Source organism: Aedes aegypti, chromosome 2 (genome assembly GCF_002204515.2).
Source record: "Aedes aegypti strain LVP_AGWG chromosome 2, AaegL5.0 Primary Assembly, whole genome shotgun sequence".
Lineage (NCBI taxonomy): Eukaryota > Metazoa > Arthropoda > Insecta > Diptera > Culicidae > Aedes > Aedes aegypti.
The window spans coordinates 323,874,027-323,891,582 of NC_035108.1; the positions used below are offsets into that span (position 1 = coordinate 323,874,027).

The window sequence follows — 17,556 nt, forward strand, 5'->3', positions numbered from 1 at the left end:
TTCCTGTCTCCCAAATTCCGGGAATCTAGTTCCTTTAATGTCTTAACCTTGCGGAATTTATTAGAATAAGCTAACCCCCTAGATTGTCTCAATTTCGGAAGATCTTCGAAGTATTGCAAAGACACGATGAAATCCCTTCAAAGCTCTTCCGAATGATGGACCTTTAGACCCTTTAGCTGTCGCCTGTCGCTAACTCTTAATTCTATGTTGTCCAAAAACTGATTTTTCAATTGTCATCATTTCTAAAATTCCAACCAATGCTATCTATTCCAACAGATCATCACAATTGGATGAAAAAAGCCAAAAATCAACCCCCAAATCAATTATATTAACACTCGCAGCACGCGCGGGTCCCTCTACCACTACGGAAAGTCCCATCCTTGTGTCCTTCTCCCCACTTTCCTACAACTCGGCCCGATCGGCCAGTACAGCCCACTCAAACATTTACAGACCATCAAAAACCACAACGACCAGGACTACACAATCCTCTCCCAAAAACCCCACACCCTTAGACAGTGACGCCAGTGACAGTAAAGCCCTCAGAGTCCCTCCCGAAATCAAATTCCATCCCATTCCCGAAGACAGTTACTACGACGACGAAGAATACCCCCTCAGTAAGACAAGGTACGAATACGGCGATGAACAGCAAAACGATAGCAGCAATGATCCGTCGGACAAGAAATATATCACCCAAAAATTAATCCCCGTCAATCCTCCATCCTCTAACTTCGGTTCGTCTGGAATTCGCGGTGATTCTCCCTTTTCATACGATCCTCCCCAGAACTACTTCTCCTATACATTCAACAAATCTCCGACTACGACAACTTCCACGACAACCACCACAAGTACTCCAAAACCCACAACAACTTCAACCACCACTACCACGACCACCACCACCACGACCTCCACTACTACTCCGAGTCCGGTAACTCAGCGTCAAAGAATTCAAAGCTACATTCTGTCAGACATTCAACCGGAAAGTTTCAAACCCCACCGAACTATTCCTACGTCGAAAGCTCCGGCCATACCCGATTACGATAGCTATCTAGGTCCGATCGTTACTCGAACTCGCGGTCAAAACACTTTTCTCAAAGCTCTTGGCACTACGCTTTCTGCTACACAACAATCCACCATCGCAACATCCACCACTGCAGCACCTGCTTTCGCGTACTCCTCAATTGCACCAGTTCAGGCTAAGCCAACCTCCCAATTTATTCCAGACCAACCAATCCGACTGACACTGAGTACCAGTCTTGGAAACTCGCGTCCAGAAACCAGCTATCCAAGCTCCACTCAATCTCCAAGATACGTAGTCAGCCCCGATCAGTTTGCAGCAAACAATACAGTTCGACTTACACTTAGTACCTCATTGGGTCATAGTTCTACTACGACACGTGTCCCTTTCTCGCCATCTTCTCCTCGCTACGAAGCGCGACCGGAGCAGGTACGCTATTCCACCGAAAGCTCAAGACCTGAAGAGCTTATTATGACCACCCCCAAACCCGTCATCCAATCAACGCGATACGAAATTCGACCTGAACATTTCGACAACAACAAGTCCATCAGATTTACTTTAAGCGCAGGTATCGGTGGCCGTTCTACAGTTTCGAAGGGTACCGTCGAAACGGTGGAATTCACCTCCGTCAAACCTAGATATTCACACTTTACTGAATCCGATGCGATAACGACGACGACCACCACTGAACCTAGCACAACAGCTTCTACCAGTAAAGTTCTACGGTTGTCTCCCAGTTCGACACTGTCTCCTACACGTCCTCGTTACTACCCAAGTTCAACATCAAAACCTACGAAGGTTAGCTTCCGTGACACTGATCCAACTTCTTCCAGCGAATGGGTCCCATCCTACCCGGACAATGTCTTTTCAAGTCCTCAAACAAATACTCTTCAAGAAATCGATGAACAGGAATCAGATGATTCTTTCATTCCCTCTAAATCTGAACTAAGCTATCAAGACCAATTAAGTGTAAAAACTTTGCCTCCAACGCGGTTCCCCCCACGAACTACCCCTCCACCAAACGCTGCTGCCGACAGTAAACGACTAGCTGAAGTAATACAAAGTTCAACCACCCGAAGTCTATTCCTCAAGGAAACGCTGAACAAAACATTTGAACCTACTACTTCTTCACGTCCTGTGGTGTCCCCATTCAGAAGCCTCGAAGTTCAACGCCAAACCCCTTCCTCTGATAAGGCATTCGCTTATTCGACCTCAAGGGTATTCTCTAACATCTTCCGAACCACCACAGAAACTCCCAGAGAGTCTCCCCTAAGAAATTACTTCCTGTACACAGGTGCTTCCAAGTTTTCGACTGTTGCTCGAACTTTTACAAGCACTACCCCTGAAAGCACAACTCCTACTACCAGCACCACCACCACTGAGCCTCCAACGACTATCAGCAGCACGACTCCTTACACTACAACCACCACTACTACTGAACCAACCACCACTACCACAGCACCACTAACAACCACCACTACTCCGGTTTCTACAACCTACTCCACATACATCACCGAAGACACTACATCGACTTCGGTCCCAAAATCCACTGAAGTCTACCGTGGACGATACAGGCCTGTCTTCAACCTGCCTAAATCTTCCGAAAACTCCGAGGAAGTAACCACTCCTCGCTATCGCCTCCGGAATCGTGGTCCCTCGAGACGGACTTACACCCGGCTAAGGCCTACCTCCCTCAATGGTGCCTATCGTAACAATAATACTCTCGTACCTTTTACTAACACTGAAAGCACCGTGCTTTCAATATCTACCGAGTACTCCGATCGTCATGCGAGCCCAACCGCGTTGCCTGTGATCGCGTCCTCGACTAGTTCATATTTGAACGGAATCCGGACCACGGATCGGTCCGGTCACGATAGTGATGACGCACCGGTCAAAGCGTCCCACTATAAGTCGCGTTTTAGTGACAACGACAATGAAGTGTTCAAAAAGACCACAACCCCGTCGGAGAATGTGACCGAACACGTAAAAATTGTTGAGATTACCGACAAGCCCGTGTACTACACTAGCTACCATATGACCTCGACTGAATTGAACTCTTTTGGACCTTCCAGCAAGACTGAGTCTACGACGAAGAAATTCCGTGCGACAGTAGAGATGCCAGAAATGAACATTCCCACCGAAAAGGAGCTGTTGTCCTACCAGCAGGACGACAGCGCCAGTCGCGAAGAAGACGAAGAGGAGGAAGAAGAAGAGGATGAGGGAACTCCCGAAGTAGAGTTTACGGATTATTCATATCTTGAGACGACCAGCGCTGCTACGACCACGACGACATCCACCACTACCGTCCGGACAGCCAACTCCTACAAACCACTGTATCGGTCAAACAAACGATACTCCACGACCATCACTACCGAACTACCCACGGCACGCTATACTCCCACCACTGTGATAACGCAACGACTCAACCTGACCAGCACAACGTCCACGGATGTTCCGAGTTCCCCAACCACCTCCACCACAACCACCACCGAAGACGTACCCTCGACGACCACCGAAGACCTTGGACCAAGGACTACTTCCATGTTGAGCACCAGTACGACCTCATCCACCACCTCCACAACCACCTCTCGCTTACCCACAACACTCTCCATAAACAAGCTCCCACCGCGCGCATCCAGGGTCAATAATGCCATAAAGACCACGATTGCGGCCGCACAGCTGCCACGCCGATATAGCAAACCGTCGTCAGCCGGGAAAAGCATACAATGTACAGAAAACTCACTTTCCGCCAAGTGCAACGAAATCCCCTCGAGGTACTGAAACAATTCAAGCAAATCAATCTACGCTCTCATTTATTTGTTGTTGTTTTCGTTTTGTTTTATCTTCTTCTACTTCTATTGCGCATAACCAATACCAAAGCAAACAAAAGCGAACAAAAATGCCATTGTACGCATACTTAGAGCATCTCATAGAAAGCAACGAACCAATTTGCTAAACCCAAAACATATCTACTCACGTTTGCAAGTTGCCGCTAGTTGATTGTTTCCATTTTAGTGTGTACTAAAACACCACCCGCCAAATCACCACCAGCTCTGCCAAAAGTTATCTAGTCTAAAAACCAAAAGCCACCACTTACCATATAATTCAACAACACTTTCACATCTTTTACTACCCCTTTTTTCTTAATCTTGTCTTCGATATTTTCACCGTTCTTAGTAGAGCTCCCTGTCAGCCATCACCTTTTACAGATGAAGCTCCGTAGTTACTCAGTTGAGATGGTTTAGTTTGCTAAATTGGTGATTAGTTTTGTTAGAAATCTAGATAAATACGAATCAGACTAGGGAAGAAGCTTCAAAAGGCTACCGCTTCTGGAGATTGTGTAGCGTTGTAGAGTAGTCCATATGGTAGAAGTTCACTCAGTAGAAAAGATATTAACTGGACAGTATATTTAGCGTGTAAACGGATCTGGATTAGGGACTGACGGAATGTTGACTGAATCTTTCCGGAAGCTGCGAAAGAAAACCGAATCTAAGAAACAACATGACGGCAGATGATTCTGGGCTCTGCTTCACCACGCTTTTTATCGCTCGCTACCATCATTTGGTGATTGTAAAACAAGGTTGTCACTGAGTACGGGTATGGGTGTAGTTACATGAGAGTGCATCTTGCGTATATTCATTGCATTTCATTAGATAATAGTGAATCGAAATTTATAACTGCATGATTGGAACACTTTTTTTCTGCATCGCTTAAAAATGTATTGATGACATGTTCTAAGAGATCGAAATAATGATAAACTTTCTGGTGGGTCTCCAAAAGTCTTGAAAGTGTTGCAAAATTCAAGAAATTTTGCATCTGAAGAAAGATTTGAAAAAGCATGATAATAATCAATACCACGCTCCGAATTAGAGATCCCTTGTTAAGGGTGAAAATTTTATGGGGAGAATGTAGTATATATAGCTCTTCAGTTGGGAGTGACCAAACTCTCAAATCTCCAAAAATCCTTAAAGATGTTGGCATGCGTACACAGCAAGAAATAAATTAATATCGATAGACGTAATTGTTGGCTATGTTACGTTGTACTACAATATTCCGCTCAAAACTTTATCGGATTCGAGATCAACGAAGTTGCTAAGGAACTGTAACAACTTGAACTCACTTCTCTTAGCGTGATGAAATGACCGAGAGCTATCGGACGCAACTATCAAGACTAAGAACAGGGTTTAAGGTGAAACAGCTTGGAATTAACTTCTGATATTGCACTAAAACTTCAAAGGCACAAATCTCGCGAAGGAAGCCTCCAACAACAGTGCACTTTTTATTTTGGCTTTGTGCACTAGCAGAAAGCTTAAAATAAGAAGATCAGGAACGTTTGCCTACTATTTCTCCAGTTTTGTGCCTTTGAAAACGCGAGTAGGGTCACAAGTCGGCCATTGTGACGGCCATCTTTGGATTCCGAGATGTTTCACCTTAAATCCTGGTCAAACTTTTACATCTATTTTGCAAATTTCTCAAGCCGGTTCCATCGATTGCAAGAGTCCGGTTTTCAGGAGCGCAAGCTGGTTTTGTGCACTTAAAAAAATGTAATTGTATCATATGGTATATGCGATGAAACTGAATTGGAGCTAAATAACGTGATATTACAATTTATGTTTGGCACTGTAGTGTTCATCGTAGTGTCAAGTGGTCCAAAATGCACTCATGAGGTAAAATGGACCTGTTTGCTTTTTAATGAAATTAGTAATAATGTGCTGTACGGGTAGGAAATATTTGAAAACACTCCATTGCACAATGGTCGAAAAAAAAGAAGTTTGGCCAAAACTAGTTTTATCGCCTTAATTGATGAAATATGTAATCTGAATATGTTATTTGGCGTTTTTATTGTTTCAGAAGGGGTTTTTCACATATTACGTAACTTTTTTTCATTAAAGTTTTTTTATTAAAAATTTGTGTTGTTTGTGTGTGATCAAAATTTGTATAAAGAGTGGTTAAACATATTTTGAATGAACTTTGTATGAAATATATCATCAAAGTATATATCAAATATTGTATTATTCAAATAGCTCTAACTTGAAAATCAGTAAATTTCTTCTTCTTGGCATTGACGTCCCCACTGGGACAGAGCCGACTTTTCAGCTTAGTTTTCTTATGAGCACTTCCACAGTTATTAACTGAGAGCTTTCTTTGCCTAAGTTGCCATTTTTCGCATTCGTATATCGTGTGGTACGATGATACTTTATGCCCAGGGAAGTCAAGGAAATTTCCTTTACGAAAAGAGCCTGGACCGACCGGGAATCGAACCCAGACACCTTCAGCATGGCTTTGCTTTGTAGCCGAGGACTCTAACCACTCGGCTAAGGAAGGCCAGTAAATTTCTGCAAAAATTTTAAACGTTTTTTATAAGATATAAGGATGCTTTTTGATGTGCAATATTCGAAATGGCGGCGACATGGCGCGACACAAATTGTTTTTCATGTTCAAAATCATCAAAATTATCAAAGTGTAATATTGCATGGTATTAAAACTTCAACATCCTCATGCTCGATAAAAGTGTTAAACCATAAGCTTCCAGATAGTGCGTTACTTTGGGAAAATATTGCATTTCTAAAATATAAATTTTGTACTTTATTTTATTGTTACATTTTTCAATTTTTTGACTTCAGCCGATTTGCCACCATAAAAGTCATAGAAATTTAAATTTTAGTTCAATTTCAATTAAGGAACATAATAATATAACACACGAGGTATATCTTAAAATGATAGAAAACATGAAAATCTCAACAACATTTTGGTAGTTTTGCCCGCCACTTTAAATGGAACCCGACAATGTGCATTGGTAATTATGATTCATAGAACTATATTCTCTTGTTCTTCCACTTCAAGACAGAATTATCACAGAAATTGGTAGCATTTGGCGAATCCGTATCAAACACAGATCTCAAAATAAGCTTTTTACACCAGTAAGTATCAACTCCTATGCGACCATCAGAAAAAATAGGTCGTAATGTCGATACGTTTCCTTGGATATTCAAAACTTTTTAAATCAAACTGAGAGTGGATAAAATCAAATTCCAGAACAGTTCAAGGTATTTTTCATGGATACCAGTGAATGCATAAGGGGGGAAGAAGATTATTTATTTATTTCAACATCTCTCATTTTTATCAATATTGTTTTGTTTTTTCAAATATAATTTTGCGATTCATATTATTTTTATTTTTCTTGTTAACGCATGAACTCGAATATCGAAAATTTTTAAACATCTGAGCATTCCCACAGCATGATGTCAATCCAACAGCGCCCAGACAACCAGGAATATTTTACGACGAATAAACTGTTTTACTGTTAAAAATCTTATTGAAAGACCTAAACTTTAATTAACTCATGGGGCAAAACGCCCATCCCAATTTCATAACACCAAAACAGCCGTTTGAATTAAAATTCTACCAAACGTAATGCACGTTGAAATTACGCACAAATTGGAACCTTACAAATGTACATATTTCGCATTAGCATGTATACTATTACCGGGGTTTCCGTTGGTTTGACCACATTTAATCTGAACACTTTTTGATTTGTACCACGCTAATTTGCACATCGTTCAGATTAAAAATGGTTCAAACGTCATTTAGCTCATGGTTCGGAGCAAAGCGAAGTGGAACACTGTGGAACAGAACGCAGAATCAAAACAAAACAAAGAGGTAACCAGAAACACGTTTCTATGGTGGCTAGATGTTCAAATTAAAAATGAACCCCGATGGTTTACATGAAGTACCGTTCAAATTAACGGGGGTGTACGGTATTGAACAATAACATCTTAAAAAACGCCCTGATGTATGCAACATATAAACAACATGATTGGGTGCATGTGCGCCGAACTCAAGCAGGGCGTTTTACCCTGCAATACAATACATATACAACTAAGCAAACTTTTTTTTTTAATTAATTTATACACCCCAGAAAAGCTCAAATGGATAACTGTTTCTACTATTTGATAGAAAACATGTTTGTTTATCCGACCACAATTAAACAAAAGCGTAAAATAATATTATTCATATATAAAATCGCTGTTTTTCTCAACGTGGCAAATTACCCCCAGTCCCCCTACCACGTGATTACTCATTCTGCAGTGCTTATGATCTAGAGTGCGATGTCGTATCACTGCAGTTCGTTGTCAAATCAAAGTGATAACTCACAAGAGATAGTGATAGTTTTAGTTCATCAGCTATCAGCTGATATAACTGATATTGAGGAACTCTGATTCAAAAGCCAAAATCAAATAGTATATTAGGGTGAAAGCACCGGTTTTGGCCATCCTAAGGGAAAATGTCATTTAAAATTATATGAGAAGCCCTTTTAGGAAAGCAAATAAGGAAAATGCAAGGTTCCAATCCGTATAATGTATGTAAAATATCGGAACTGAGCTAAAACCATATTTTAACTTCAAAAATCTTGCTGGTCAATATAGGTCACCAAAACTAGTTTCGACCAGAGATTTAGTTTCGATTCCTAAATTGGCCTATCACATTGATTTCTTATGAGAATAGCTGGCCAGATTTGGTGTATAGGAGTTAAAATTAAAAGGATAACAAATTGTTTATTTTTTTGAATCAAATCGGACGAGAAAATGAATGTATCTTTATTATGCGAATGTGATCTACTGAACACGAAAGGTTTCATGCTGATTAGCTGGCGTATATCCAAAAGCGGAGCTTCTACCATATTGCAGATGTGTTATTTTTGCACCTCTAATAAAAAAATCTTGTAACACCAGAATTTTTACCAGAAAAACTTCAATAGCCTTTGAAAATCTTTATCGTATGTATTTTATTATTATTTTTTATTTTTTATACAATTTTAGACAAAAACGGTCTTTTACAAAATTGTTTAAAAAATTGTAGTATTTTTTCAGTGTTCTTTATAACTAGGGTGGTCCAAAATATGACATAAACAATATCATCAACTTTCTTATTTGCAAAAATAATGGCTTATACTCTTAGTTAAAGTTATAGAACATCATATTTTAATCAACTTTCAAAAGTTTAACTGCAGCTTAAAATTTGACCGATTTGGAGCATTTTTCCTCAATTAACGTGGGGTGGTCCAAGAAAAATGTGTTTAACTCTATTTTTTCTGATACCAACTTTTCGTCGAAGTAGTCGTAATGGATGACTTTTAGAACACAAAAATGCAAATTTTCATTATCAATTTGTGTGATTTGTGCTAACGTAAGAACAACACGACATTCACGAATTTTCATGCCGAAAGATTGTTAATATCGATTTTAATTCAAAAGTTTATTTTCTGATAATAATTCTCTTTTTCTAGAAATTTTATTAGGGTTATAAAAAATAATACATTTGTAATTTTCATATAAACCTGATATGGTTTGGGTTGAAATAATCAAAAACAACTATATGTTTTCGTTGTCCGGCGTTTCGACCTATATTCGACCTTTTCCAAGGATCGTCAACAACAGTCATTTTGAAAAATTGCACCTGTGCTAAGAACAGTGGAATGTATTCCGATCAATCTGATAACTAAATTAATAGAGAAAACCAATCCCTAATGAGGATTGAACGTTTAAACAAACATTTTAACGATAAACAACAAAACTTTCGAATCATTGAAACATATCCAATGACAACGAAACATATACCGTAAAACGGGGTATCTTTGATAATGCGGGTAACTTTGATAGTGAGTACCGCACCACATACTAAACGAAATATCATAATTTCTGTTAATCGGTTAAGCAAAACGAATGCAAAAATGAGGGGCAGTGCGTCGAGAAAGTCCGAGAAGTCGTCAGTTTTTTCCCTCTCGGGTGACGCGTTCTTTTCTGCCGGGCAGTGCGTCGAGAAAGTCCGAGAAGTCGTCAGTTTTTTCCCTCTCGGGTGACGCGTTCTTTTCTACCGGGCAGTGCGTCGAGAAAGTCCGAAGAGTGCATCGAGAACGCCCGAGAAGTCGTCAGTTTTTTCCCTCTCGGGTGACGCGTTCTTTTCTGACGGGCAGTGCGTCGAGAAAGCCCGAGAAATCGTCATTATTTTTCCCTCTCAGGTGACGCGTTCTTTTCTGCCGGGCAGTGCGTCGAGAAAGTCCGAGAAGTCGTCAGTTTTTTCCCTCTCGGGTGACGCGTTCTTTTCTACCGGGCAGTGCGTCGAGAAAGTCTGAACAGTGCATCGAGAACGCCCGAGAAGTCGTCAGTTTTTTCCCTCTCGGGTGACGCGTTCTTTTCTGCCGGGCAGTGCGTCGAGAAAGTCCGAAGAGTGCATCGAGAACGCCCGAGAAGTCATCAGTTTTTTCCCTCTCGGGTGACGCGTTCTTTTCTGCCGGGCAGTGCGTCGAGAAAGCCCGAGAAACGTCATTATTTTTCCCTCTCAGGTGACGCGTTCTTTTCTGCCGGGCAGTGCGTCGAGAAAGTCCGAGAAGTCGTCAGTTTTTTCCCTCTCGGGTGACGCGTTCTTTTCTGCCGGGCAGTGCGTCGAGAAAGTCCGAACAGTGCATCGAGAACGCCCGAGAAGTCGTCAGTTTTTTCCCTCTCGGGTGACGCGTTCTTTTCTGCCGGGCAGTGCGTCGAGAAAGCCCGAGAAATCGTCATTATTTTTCCCTCTCAGGTGACGCGTTCTTTTCTGCCGGGCAGTGCGTCGAGAAAGTCCGAGAAGTCGTCAGTTTTTTTTTCCTCTCAGGTGACGCGTTTTTTTCTGAGTGCTTTTATATGGCCGAGCACACGAGTGAAGCTGAAAGTGGATTGTGGCTGCTCAATCAAGGATGAAGGATCAATCGGTGAGCTCGTTTCATGCCTTTTTTTTCAAGTCTATAAAATATGTATGACCGCACATTTAATCGTTACATAAATATGATTTTTCAACAAACTATGAATGGTTCGTCACTGTGAGTGTCGACATAAACTCTTATTCATAACTTTATTGTTTTATATTTTTTGTATTAAATCACTTACCTTTATTTTTATACATAAAAAAATGCTTTGAATGGTTTGGTCTGTGCTAGAAGTGTAGACTTGCAAAACGTTCATTTTATTCAAAAAACTTTGAATGGATCGCCACTGTAAGTGTCGGCATAAGAATATTATGTGATGGTCTAGCCAATCGATATTTTTTTTCAATTTGAGTAAAATATCCTGTAGGAATGTTGCTTTTAGCTATTTGTTCAACAAACTTTGAATGGTTCGTCACTTCAAGTAACGGCATTATTTTCTCTTACTTGAAAATTTTTCATGTCAATCGAAAATTTTATATTTCTAAGTATGTTTATATCTCACGAATAATCGTTTATCATGGTCTAATCGCTTATCAAAGTGAATCCTGTGACCCAACGATCCTCCCCATTAACAAACATCCCTCCCAGTAACCTTTGCGGAGATGCAGAGGCAAACACGGTCTCCAAATAGCAAAGGTTACACACTAACATTCCTTCCCCAAATCCCACCTGACTGCAAGGACGTGGCCGGCGCCGTTATTGACCCTGTATAAATAGAGGCACTGAATTATGCACATTGAAGAAGATTATGGCCAATCCCAGCCAAACTTCTAGTTGATTCTTTGTGCATTTTCACTGACTTCGGTCAATCACGGAATAGCAACCATTGATATGTGTAGTCAGTCTAAGCTAAGCTAAGCTAAGCTAAGCAAAACGAATGCAAAAATGAAGAATATTAGTATGACACTTCATGTAAGAGCTGTTTTCATTTGAATCGAGAACATTTGAGGCTTTTTATACAAATATTTAAAATGTACACAATTTTAGCATTTTCGAAACGCTTACAAACAATCTGTTCTACGAGCACTATTTGATGTAGTTTTAAATAGTTGGCCGCTTATCGTTGACAGCCTAGTTATCATAGAACTTGAATATGGTCTCAAATCTCTTAGCGAAAAGCATTTTCACAAACTGGAACCATTTTTGTAATCTAAGTCAGACATTTCCATATATCGTTAAACGCCTAGAGGTATGCAATGCCCTACAAATGTTCGTAATCCATTCAATTTTGTTCGATGCATACTTCATTATCAAAGTTACCCCAAAACAGAAAACCAACTTTCGATTATATGAAAAATTATATATCAATTCAAAACAAATCTTTTGGCATTCTATCAACAGCAATCGATAGCTAGGATGCCAGTACTTGTTTTAAAAATATAAACTATAATTCTTTGAAACAGCATCCATAAATATTCAAGTTTTCTTCGAAAAAACTATCAAAGTTACCCCGTTTTACGGTAGTTGTTTTTTATTAAATCAGAAGACTGAATTGTCAATTTTCAACCATAACATTCAATATACAGTCGTGCAACCAATAAAATACCTAATATTTTTAATGTTTGGAGCTGAGATATTCACAATCACAGTAGACGTGTTTTCGCCAGCAAGAACAACAATGGGGCTCTGTACTGTTTTGATTTTGTATGGGATTTTGACGTTCACTGGCCTTGTTGTTTACTAGTTTCACGAAGGAGTGAAAAAGAGAGAATAATTTTCGTGCAGAGCCTCCCAAACGGAAAGAGATAGCAACATTCACGAAATTAAGCATTTTTCAAAGCTCTAAAAGTTTTTCATTACCTACTTTGATGGTATATTAGAATTGATAACGCTGGAGCCAGAAAACTAGTTTTCTTTGGACCACCCTATGTCACTATAGGAAATAAGGGTCTGTCCATTAACCACGTGGTCATTTTTTTGAATTTTCAGTAACCCTCCCCCCACCCCCTCGTGGTTATTTGTGAATTTGTATGGACCGTGGTCATTGACTAGACCCCACCTCCCCCCATAAATGTCCACATGGTTTATGGACGACCCCTAAGCTCTAAATTAGTCAGCTACAAAAAAACTTTTTCAGGCAGAGTTGCCTAAAATTAAATGGTCTTCAACTCTGCTGAAACATGTATACTATAATTTCTACAAAGGGGAATGTAATTAGAAATTACATCACGCTCTTAGGAGGGGAGGATATTAAGCGTGACAAGTCTTACCAATTTTTTGGAGAGTAAGACATACAAAAAACGTGACAAAGGGGGAGAAGGGGTCAAAAAAGTTGAAATTTAGCTTGACATAATTTGTGTACCATCCCAAATAAGAAAGTTAGTTATACCATTCCAATGAAAATGTGAACCAACTTAATTTTCAGGAACACCAAAAAGGGCCGAATAGTACGAACATCTTTGTAGCAATATATGGTGCGACTCAAATCTCTTTCGATATTACACGCGCTGCTGCGAGACCGCACCTTAAATTCGAAAGAGACGTACACGAGTACATTTTCTGCACTGCACCCTGGCAGTGCTGATTCGCAATATACAGTGGAGTGCGTGGTATCTAGTTGTCTCATTTTCATTCTTTGCGTTTCGTACACCGGTCGAAAATACCACCTGAATTCATTTTTCTAATATGTGATTGTCAATACTCTTAAACACAATGAGCATAATTCATTATCACCTTACGTTTCTGACTTTACCAAATGTATTAATGTCCACAACTATAAGTTTTTGCAGAGCACTTATTACGCTTGTCCGCTTTCAAAGCATACCTCGCTGAATTTTTTCTAGATGGAATTTCTGTGTTGAAACGAAAGAGTAGTGATTGTGCTTCGCTTTGTCTCGCACAAAAACAAATTGTCTCCTGCACCCTGTGTAGAGTTTACTCGCAAGAAATGGGAGACGCACAATTAATTCCGGAATGGCACGCAAGTTTTTTGTACAGCACTGGGTTTTCAGACATTCCCTGCTTTTTAATAGACCGTTTTCGTCTAATGTTTCATTCTAAAGCTCAAAATGCTTTCCACGTAAAGCTGCTTTCTTGACCATAGTGCATCGCTGTTTTCAAAAATCATTTGAATCGTGGGGTTTTCTAAAAGGAACAAACGATATAAACTCAAAGTTTGGATTATTTGAAGATCATATTTGAAAATAAAGCTAAAAAGTTTTTTTTAATTTCTGAACTACTTCAAAACAAGTTTTCCTGCGATCTAATTATTGATACATTTTTTAATTTTTCAAATTTCAGCCCAATACGACAGCTTTAAGTTTGCTCTTTATTTTTTATTTTTTTGGTAACAGCTCGTTTTAAAACTCAAATCTGAGCAATTTTTGATGTGATAGAGGTTTTTGAACGAAACTTGTGTGATTTTTTATTCTTATATGCCATCGATGGATATAACAAACAGCGGAACAAAAACTCAAAAACAAAAACAGTTTCAAAGATCAAATTAGATGTCTCCAGTAAATTTGGGATTGCTGAAATCGATGCTGTTCTCAGAAATGTTTTAGCAGGTCACAATTCTGTCATAGATGCAGAAAAGATTGGTTTCATTGGTGTATGAGTGAAATTTTGATTAAGATTTATTATTTTTTGGCATTTCAATCCACCGATCATGCAAAATACGACTCAAACTTTTGTGTAAGACATAGTTTGATTGAAATAGCTTCATTTTTCATCATGTTTGCAGCAATTGTTTCATCTTTATGGCCAAATACGATATATTGCTGTTTGCATTTGAGATGCAAATCTCGACTAAACGTCCTTCGAATGCGGTAACACAAAACAATCAAAGGACACCTAGCAACGAGTATATGAATCACCGCCGCCCTAGTAAGAAAAATCTATCTTTGACATCGCATTGCTTGTGAAAAATCTTACCGCGTTTGGTGTTCCCGCACGTAAAAAAATCCGTTCTGATATTCGTGAACAAAATATCATAGGAAACAGAACACACAGCTTATGCCGATTCGTGATTTGGATCCTGTCATCGTGATTCAACCCATCTGATTTTCGTGAACTGTTTTCACTAGTTCGGGAACAAATTTCTCGTCTGCATTCTGTCACCTTCGTTTCGTAACGCTTCATACACCATGATTTTAAAATCACGATATCGTAAAACCTTAAATTCATATTTGTGATTTGGTTCCTGGCAGTGTGAACTCTGTTCACGCGCGCTGTCAACAATAATAACGCATGCGCAAAACCTAGTAGTCAACAAAAGAGACCCGAGTGCAAAACTGCAGTTCATTTTCTGGCTGAAACTTTCTTTTTTCAGCTTTATGTTTAGGTTCAGGTGAATTATTGCTTAAATATTACTTATCCAGACGTCGCTCCTGCTAAAAAAGCTGCCTGTTGCTCAAATGGAATGATTTTGAAGCTGATATGTTTCGTTTCGATAGCGTTGCGGCTTGTTCAATGAGACGGACGATGGAAATTTGTTTTGCTATTCCTTCAAATTATACAGTTTCTTGGGCTGTTTAATGTTGTACTAGCTGTTTATTTACAACCATGGTGCTATAATGGAAATTTTTGTGCTTGTCCTAGTTTGAAAAACATGTCCAAAACATATCTTTCATAAAATGGGCAATGAAAGGGATCTTAAAATTTGTCATTAAAATAACGGATTACCAGAACGCGATCCAGCACAGCGTTCTTGTTTTCGTGAATGGAGTTCTTATTTATCAGAACAAATATCACGTTTCTATGATTTCTTCAAGCGGTCAGTGATCACTTCAGCAGGCGTTACGTATGTTTTGTGGAACTTTGTTCCCGATACTGTGATTTTTATTCATGGTGTATTTTCGTAAACCGAAAATAAGCTTGTTCCAGGATTCGTGACTGATAGTGCCTATTTTTGGGAACGGTTTTATTTGCGTGCGCATTAGATATTTGCATTTCAAACACACACAGCAATATTTCAAAATCATAAAAAATAGCTTATGACTGACGACATTAATACAAACTTTGTTGTTCCGTATGCTTCAGAACCTAAAATCTGATTTCTGTAGTAAATTAAGCACATAAATCAGCATACAAGCTGGAGAGCTCGCATGCAAGTTGACTAAAATCAATAAATAATGCATTTTCAATTGTCAATATGTCAAAAACCAGACGTGCTACGACTTTTTTTGAAAACGGAGATAGATTCAGCGACCTCAAATTAAGTAAACAGCGGTATTCTGGTGCTTGAGGCAAAAAATTGTTCCGCTGTGATATAAACATACATAACTTGCACACAATATTCTATTCAAATGTTTACATGTAAATACGAAATGACTGTTGATTAGTTAGAGTAGTGACCCACCATATCAAAACATTTTCCTGTAAGTTTTTTGTTCGATTAAATTAATAGTAAGTAATTTTTAAATTGTATTTTGTACGTTTGATTGTTAAATTGTAGAAAATTGATGGCATTTTGTAAAATTTTGACGATATTGAATGTGTATAACGTCCCACGTGATAAAGAACGACCTTTTCTGTAAATTTTCATTTCTTGATTGTACATCTTTGTGACCTTTTAAATGTACAGTCAAAGCTTGTTATAGCGACCACTTTTATAACGACAAAAGCTCTCTATAGCTACAATTTTTCGGACCCTTGAAAAATATTTTAATGTTATCACTATTCTCTATAACGACATTTCTCTAATACGACGGTCCCTTGCGATGTCTTTATAACAAGCTTCGACTGTATAAATTGTTTTTAATTCGTTAATAGAACCCTTGAGAAAGATGGCATAGACCATTGAAATGTCGGGTATAGAACACATTTTGTCGTTTTAATTGCTCCTAAGACTGCATTGCCAAAAAATCCCCCAATGCGAAACATACCAGTCGAAAGCATCAAAAGGATAATCAGATACATCTTATGTATAACACTCAGAAATTTACTACTATGTTTCTTTTTTTTTATCATTCAAAACTCTTATTGAACAATTTCCAAAAAGTACACTGCCCTTCTAAACCTATTTGTCCCATGTTCTATGTAAACTTTATGGACCGCGGGACAAATATGCATAGAACGGCAGTACAGTGTTGCCAGGGTTGTTTTTTTATTCTAGTCCTTGAAAAAATGATTGAGTGCTGGCAAATATTATTTCAACTTCATGCGATTTGGCGAGAATGAACTCGATTTGGACTTTTGCTGAATAATGTGAACTTTTTTCTTTTGCTGCCTAGCTTTCAAAACGAAAACAGCAGATTTTTTGGGGAAACTGAAATAAATGACTTATCAAAACGATAAAAACAAAAAATAAAAATTTACGAGAATAAAATATAATATACTTGAAATATGCTTTTCACGGTTTTAAGAATTTCTCGAAAATTATTTCCCGGGAAGTCGAATCTCGAGAAAATTAGAAACTCTCGTTTCGGCAAAAAAATCTAATTATCAAAAGTATACACTACCTAATTTTTAAAGTTACGGGTCTCTGTATTTGCATATCTTGAGCCAAACATTATAACTTCTCAAAGAAGGCAGCTTCCACCTGAATTTCCAGGTGCTATCTGTTCAGTAGAACCACCTCAGTAATATTTCAAGCATGTAACTGAAGGATAAAAGGGAAGGGTAAAAATGATGCGGGTAAACGAACCACGAAGTACTCCACTATGACACCACGTACTTCCGTCAGTCCCAGATCATGTATATCCAAAGAAAAAAAACTGTCCGTATACGTCTAACCCTATTGTTATCCATCACGTAGCATCACAATCACCACTAGCCAAACCTCAGTCGCTGAGGAACTCATCTGTAGATTGAAGGCCGTCAAAGTATCGTACTTGCACCCGAGGACACTTATTTCCGGCAA

The 17,556-nt window shown here is 39.0% G+C and overlaps 1 protein-coding gene across 3 annotated transcripts in view; it reads left to right on the forward strand.

Annotated features, from left to right (window-relative positions):
* Window positions 1–17,556, forward strand: part of LOC5577732 (mucin-2) — a 608,111-nt gene that overhangs the window by 585,370 nt on the left and 5,185 nt on the right. Inside the window, exon 9 of one of the 3 annotated variants that reach the window (XM_021845835.1) lies at window positions 277–3,789. The exons of the other annotated variants lie outside the window; for them this stretch is intronic. Coding sequence (XP_021701527.1) covers window positions 277–3,789 — 3,513 coding nt within the window. The remainder of the gene's footprint in view (window positions 1–276; window positions 3,790–17,556) is intronic. 3 annotated transcript variants of the gene reach the window in all.